Here is a 7,554-nt window from a genome sequence, read left to right as displayed (position 1 = left end):
TTAAAAAGCAATGAGAACTTAAGTAATAATTCAGGGGAATATTTCACATGCAGATGCTCTTTGATACCTAGTTTCAAACATAGGAACCAAAATTCCCATGCAAACATTCTCACGAATGGCCCCACAATCCGCTAACAGAACGTTCTTTTTTCCAAACTCAATTCGTTTTCAGTTTTGTTTCGGAGGGGATTATTCTAACATAGATGTACATATCAAGTACTGTAAACATAAATAGTAACACAGAAATAAGGGATATCCATTGCAATCTCATAAGAAATCAAATAAAACATACAAAAAAGTTCCTCTATGACACAACCGCATAAACCCAAAGTATAATGAAGTCAGTACAGAAATTTATTCTATGCAATCACCCTTGAGTTGTATCATTCTAAACCAAAGTTCTCTATTTTTCTAGCAAATGAAAAACCTTCCCTTGCAAGTTCATCCACATTCTGGACTGAAGGTCGGACCCTTGCTACATATTCCATAGCATCGCGCTCCTCATCGATTCTTCCCTGCAAAAAGGCGCCAACAACTTTCCCATCTTTAATCCAGTATGACCCAAACTTAGGAAAAGATGACTCGGGGCTGCTGTCTCCAAATAGCACGGTGTCACCTACGTTGTCACCGATGAAACACCAAGGCTGTTCAAACGCGTGGGAATAGAATAATGGAAGGTAATCATACTCCTCAACTGTTTTTCCTTCCTCAGCAGCTATGATGGCCTACATAAAACATGTTACTCAAGATGAGACAGTATAGACAAGAATAGTTCATGAAAAAAAAAATTCCATTTGGGTACTGATCTACTGAGTAGCTTTGGAAACCAACTCATGTTCTCAAAATTGGATGCCATAGTGATTAAACATTTTTGAGAAGAAGTTTTTCACCTCCACAGCTTTTCTAGCTGATAGGCAAGCATGCTCATAATATTCAACTCTTCTCAACTCATTGTATAATTTCACGGGGAAAGTAGCAACATCACCAACAGCGTATACATTAGGAACACTGGTCTTGAAGAAGCCATCTGTCTGCAGCAACAATAAAAAGACATTATTATCAACAATGAAAGATTCATCTGTCACTTCCTTTTTGTACTACAATCATTTCTTAGATGATATCTTATTCAATATCAATTAAGAAATGGATATAGTATGACTAACCTTGATTCCACCCTTCTCTTCTTCAACCTGTCCCTTGAATAAGGCTGTTTGTGGCCTTAATCCATCACCAACAACAACGATATCAGCTTCTAGGACCCTGCCATCCTTTAGTTTGACTTCTTTCACCTGAATGGTGGTTTGAAATCATGTCAAGCTTGATTTGAAATTTAAAAGGAAATCATACTGAGATTAAGAGTTCAATCATACCTCTCCATCAGAATTGGCAGTGAATCCAACAACAACTGTTCTTTTCATAATATTGACCCCCTTCTTCGCATAGTACCCCTCGTTGAAAGCAGCTATGTCAGATGTAAAAAGTCTTGACACTGCAACATCAGATTATAATGCCCTTCTTTAGAAACATATAAAGAAAGATAAAATGGGATGGTGTGAAAAGAAAATGTTATAATTATCTACTTACTACACCAAGGCTCTGGGTAGACCATGGTAACATCAAGATTGTTGCATCTCAACCTTGCACTAAGCTCCATACTAATGTATCCACCTCCAACAACAACAGCTTTTCCGTTCTTCTTTGCTTTAATTGCTTCATATAGTTTATCAGCATCATCAATTTCCCTAAAATAAAATATGTTTTTGGCATCAGCTCCTTGAACACCCAAATCACTCAACCTTATAACCTGCAAACAAATCTTCAGTATTAGCAAGACGAAAAAAAAGTGAAGAAATGATTAAAATGCATGACATATCCTCAAGGATCCTTACCGTTGAGCCGGTCGCAATCAACAAAATCTGATAACTGAATGTTTCTCCTCCCGCACTTGTCAGAGATTTTGCAGCAAGGTCTGCTTTCACTATTTCTGTGCTGAGAATCAACTCTATACCTGCAATCAAGCATTTAAATTTGCATTGGAAAATCATTGTTAAAGACTTTTTTTTACGAGTTAACTCTTCTTTTCACTTGGCATGAAAGGCTCGCTATCCTTACAACTATCCAATAATTGTGTTGAACCAAACGTAGTAATCACCTTTCTCACTGTACCACTCAGGAAGCAATATTTCTCTTCTAGGGAAAACATAGAGAGTAGGGAGTCTATTAGGCACTGCAAAATCCAATTGTCACATTAAGATAATTATAGCATATCAAATAAGGAGGGACGGAGGGAGAATATGCACATATAAAATGCATCACAACTTACACTCAGGATCAAGGTAAAACTTGCTTAGTGCAGTACGTTCATAAGGTGCTACCTACAAAAAAAAATACAAAAAGAAAAATAAGGAAACATGTATTAGAAATAACTGCATTCGGTTCAAGTGACAAACTCAATACAAAATTTGAAGACAAAATGTATAGAAAGCACTTAAGGAAGGATATACTAGAAAATAATATGTATATTGCTTCCTTCACCAATTGTCATAGTTCAAAAGAAAAATTGCAACTTCTAGTAAATTCGGTTTGTAAGTTAAAAGGAAAATCATTTCTATTGGAACATATAAAACCACAGGGAATAAGTAATATTTAATTCCTGGCATAGAGGTCCATGATGTATCAATTTACAAAATGTAAACTATAAGAGAAATATATGTGTATATATTCGACAAACATTTCATACATCTAAAAAAGAGAAGGAATCATAAATGAGAAAATCACACATTTCTAAACATCGATATGAGATGCAATGTGCAGTTGAAAACAAAAGATACCGCTTCTTTGGATATGATTGCCAGCTCCCCAGGCTCAAGTCCCTGTCTGGCAAATTCCCATGCAGCATAACCCTGCAATTACGAAAATATATCAACTACACAATCCGAAAACTGAAAATAAGACAGAATGCAAGTGAAATAAATGATCTAGCGCTTTTTTTTTTTTTTTTTTGCGTTTTACCAAATTTCTTAGGGGAAAGTAGTGAAATAATAGTGCTGATCTACTCACACTAGGTTTCGATAGCCATGGCTTAATTTCAAGCTGATGCAGCTAACAATTCCATAACAAAATTCTATCACTTAAAACTGATATTGAAGAAATGGAGCTTACAGCAGCAACCCCTCCACCGAGGATAAGGTACTTGAAGGTCTTCGCCATTGTGGATCGCTACAGTTTCAGAGGTTCAGTTCGTTCTTTCTTTCTTTCTTCTTCGCCTTTTCAGTTTCTTTTCGAGCTGACTTGGTCACCGTGGAAATGAAAATCGGTTAGGTCAAGGGAATATATATCGGCTGAAACTTCTAAGTTCTATCAACAAATCAAATGTAATTATAATAAAATAAATTTGAATTTTTGTCCCCCTAATGAACTTGAAGCGAATTCTTGGGCTTCTTGTTGTTCTCGCTTAGCCCAATGGCCTCTCATCCACCCAAAACCATTCAATAGAATTAACATTAACACATGGTGGTTCCAGCAATTTCCTAAAACCCCAGACATAAACCTCCAAAGTTACCGAATTTTTAATCTCAAAAATTTACAACAGAATCGTCAAATTAAATGAAATTGCTTCCATTTTGTATGGTGGGTATGCATCAAAATGGGAACTTGATGAGAGAGCCACCGCACAAGCAAACGGTGACAGCGCCTCTTTCAGAGGCGAACTTGTTGGCCAGAGACACCGCAAGCTCCTATTCTTCGAAGACCTCCACAACCACATTGCTCTTCTGGGTCTCCGCCATCGACGATTTCAGAGCTAAAAAGAGCGAACTTTTGTATTTTGGAGTAACCCAAGAGAGAGAAAGCTCGGTGAAGGAGAATGGAGTCGAAGAGCAATGAGAGAGGAGCAAGGGATTTGAATATTTTGGCGGGAAAAAAAGTAATTTAATATAAATGGTAGGAGTTTTTTATTAAAATGAATTAAATATATTATTTATCAAAATTTGTAATATGCATAATATTTATTTATTGATATACACAATTCTACCATAAATTAATTAAAGAATGGAAGTAAAAATGGTGTTGTTCTCATATATTGTTGCATGGAATGTAATCTAAAAATGTGAATCTGCAAAATTTAGTAACATGTAAAACACAGGTAACATTTTGAGTGCATCTGAAAATGGCAGAGGTGCGTACATCAATCACCTGCTGCAAAACGCAGGATGCGTTTAGCAGGGAGGAGAGTCCAAAAAACGAAACGTGTCCTGTGACTCCCTGCATGCAGACAGGAGCAAGCCTTTGACCAATTTGGGGTATCACAAAACGCAGGTTGCGTTTGGCCAGCGTGAAAGCAAGTCGCAGGTTGCGTTTGGTAGCTACAGCCTTGCATGCATGACACGTGGATACAATGGGAAGTGAAACCGATGTTTTTAAAAGCCAAAACGCAAGCAAGGAAAACAATGTGTTTGACCAATTTGGGGTATCACAAAACGCAGGTTGCGTTTGGCCAGCGTGAAAGCAAGTCGCAAGTTGCGTTTGGTAGCTACAGCCTTGCATGCATGACACGTGGATACAATGGGAAGTGAAACCGATGTTTTTAAAAGCCAAAACGCAAGCAAGGAAAACAATGTGTTGAGAAAGAGTGAAACATGGTGCTATGAGAGTGAAAGAGAGGGTAAGGTGAAGATTGTGGTAAATACTGAAAGGGAAGGTTAGGGGTTAAAACATTGTGCTGTTTGAGGAAGAAAACTGGGAAGGGGTTTAGGTTCAACTGAGGGACGCTGAAAAAATATGGTACATAATTTTATTAGACCTGAAAATCACATTATTGAATATTTGGATCATCTTGAATGGATAATTTTTTTTTTTTAATTTTATGATCAATAGATAAATATGTGGTGGTGGTGGTGGTGGTGTTGGTGGTGGTAGTGGTGGAGGAGGTAATTGTGTTGGTAGTGATGAGGGTATTTTTGTCCAAAAAAAATAAAAAGAACGATTTTAATACGAAAAAAACGTTAAAGATGATTCTAAATCAAAAATTAGATGAGGGACGGTTTTGATTATGACCGAAAACCTTTGGGACCAAAACCATACTTAACCCTTATTATTACTATTGGGTTTGTTAGTGTTAGTGTCACTGTTATTGTTAGCTATTATTATGCTTAAGTTTCGGGGGAAATTCAAAGAAATTGTTACGATGGTTAGTGTATATATAATAGAATACCGTTTAGGATAATGATAATATAATAAATGGTTATTATTATTGTTATATTTGAGTAATTATTATTATGAATAGTATATTATTATTTGTTTATAATACTGGTTGGCGCAACATGCAAGCAAGTAGCGACATCGGAGTCGCTCGACCTGGAAAAGGCCACAGTTGCAGTGTTGTTGCGCAAGGTTAACAGTGCAAATGGTACCATCTTGCATTTTGTGAACCTCAAACATCTCGTTGCGCCTGTCGAATCGGTTGACCACAATGTTTCCTGCACGTCGAAAGCTTTCTTCAACTCTCTTCACACTGTTTAGTAAAAAAATTTATTAATTTTAATAGTTGACTAATATTTTGTAATAATAAATAATATTGTTTAATAATAGAATACTGTGTAGGATTCCGAAAAAAAGAAATGGTTATCATGGTTAGTATAATAGTCATGTTTAGGATTCCCAATCTATATCCCCGAGCTCAACAATATTGACTTCCTCGCCGATCGCGCCCAATTCTGACTGTTGTTCGAACTCAACGTACAGCTGTATCATTGGCACATGAAATCGGGTTTGTTGATAAATACATAATATCTGCTGCATACTGGCATCATCAGTGATGGGCATCATTTGAAACTGTATAAAATGTTGTTCACCCTTTTCAAAATGTGACTTTGAATGTTATTACAAAGTCCATTTTGCAACTCTACAAAACTCATGGTACATGGAATAACAAATGACAACGGACATTCACAAACAAAAGTCACTCCTTCATGTGTGTTTGGTATATGTAAGACCCAAAATTTTTGAATAAATCTTATTATAAATTAATTTCAATTCGTTCATTCATTAGAAATTTTATTTCCAGAAATTATTTTATTAAAGCTAATTAAATCAGGTTTTGATAATTAATTAGAAATTTTACTTAATTTTATAGATATTGAATAATTTTCTATATTTAGATTATATAGCGTAACAGTTGTAAAAGAATAAGAATTTTATATAATTCGATTTTAAATGAATTGTATTTATATCATTTAATACTTAAAGTTAAAGATAAAGAAAATTAATTATATTACCATGTATCCTTAATTAGAGTAATTTATTGAGAATCAATTAGTATTTTTATACCACAAATAATACTTTAAAGTAATTGATGAGTTTGGAAAACTCTTATTTAATTTTGATGATGAACAAACATTATTAAAATATTTAATTACAAAATTATTAATTTGATCTTAATTCATACTTACTAAATTAATAATTTTGTTGTGCAGATTTTCTATTGGGCCGAAAAATGAATTTCTAGTTTAAGCCCAATAATCAGCCTTGCTACATGTTTCTCATACCATGAGGCTGAATTATTAAATGGGCCAGAATAAATATTATTGTTGCAAGCCCAAACAAATGCTTTCTCATGTGCTCTATGCTTGATCCGAAATCAAATTCATCAAGAAAGCAAATGTTATTAATTGGGCCAGCTTTAATTTCAATACTACAATCCCAAGTCTTATTAGTGATGAATGGTTCCAAGCCTGGTCCGAAACTAAGAAAGCAAATAGGCTTCATGCTTTCCAACGGATTCCATTGCTTGCTAAGAATGGATTTCAAAACTTAATAAGCTAGCATTGGAAAAATGAGAGAGAACTTGAATTTGATTTGATAGGGAATCATTATGATTAATGCTATACGCTACTCAAAGCAAGGGAAGTAAAAGCAATCTATCAATATGTTTCATTTTCATTTAATTGCTTTTACTTTAACTTCACATTCTCTCTCATCTCTTTCTTCTTCTTCCTTCGGTCCTTGTCCAGGAAGCTATGGACGCTATGCTCATCAACCAAGAAAAGGAAGAATTTGCATGCATCAAAACCATCAAGCTGATGATGGCAAGAAAACATACTAAAATAAAAATGAGCTGTGGCTAAGATACTCACCAAATGTGGTTAGATTTGGTGAGGTTATCTTGAGTTCTTCATGCTCAAAAATAGAAGGTAAAGATTCGGCCAGCAAGGGAGATTCTTGAAGCATGGCTTGTCTTTGATTCTGTTTAACCACCACAGGGAGTAGCTAGAGTGGCGAAGTGATGGTTGAGGCAGAGATTGAAGCAGATGAAGTCATTATCATCATGAAGCATCAAGGGCCAGAAATCCATCTTGGAGAGCAAGCCAAGGATGGAGAGCTCGGATTGATGAAGGGTGATGATCAAGAAAGGACCAGAGGTAATTGCATGATGGGTTTTGCATGGTTATCTCTTCTCTCTCTATGTGGCCGAACCGGTTCTGTTTGTTGAAGGAGGAAGAAGTTGGTTTGGGTGTTGGCTTCAAGTGTGGAGGCTTCCCTCTTCTTTAAAAAGAG

General features: G+C 35.7%; 1 protein-coding gene across 1 annotated transcript; it reads right to left on the bottom strand.

Annotated features, from left to right (window-relative positions):
* LOC107635140 (monodehydroascorbate reductase-like) lies at nt 207-3,751 on the bottom strand. Its single transcript, XM_016338517.2, has 10 exons — nt 3,163-3,751; nt 2,832-2,903; nt 2,324-2,375; nt 2,153-2,227; nt 1,890-2,008; nt 1,585-1,804; nt 1,371-1,489; nt 1,164-1,289; nt 891-1,031; nt 207-725 (listed from the first exon to the last, which is right to left on the bottom strand). The coding sequence occupies exons 1-10, from the start codon at nt 3,208-3,210 to the stop codon at nt 384-386; spliced, it is 1,314 nt and encodes a 437-aa protein (XP_016194003.1). The 5' UTR covers nt 3,211-3,751; the 3' UTR covers nt 207-383.

This window comes from Arachis ipaensis, chromosome B04 (assembly GCF_000816755.2).
Source record: "Arachis ipaensis cultivar K30076 chromosome B04, Araip1.1, whole genome shotgun sequence".
In the NCBI taxonomy this organism is placed as follows: Eukaryota; Viridiplantae; Streptophyta; class Magnoliopsida; order Fabales; family Fabaceae; genus Arachis; species Arachis ipaensis.
Note: the sequence above shows the minus strand (reverse complement) of the source record. Positions and strands in the feature narration are given on the sequence as shown.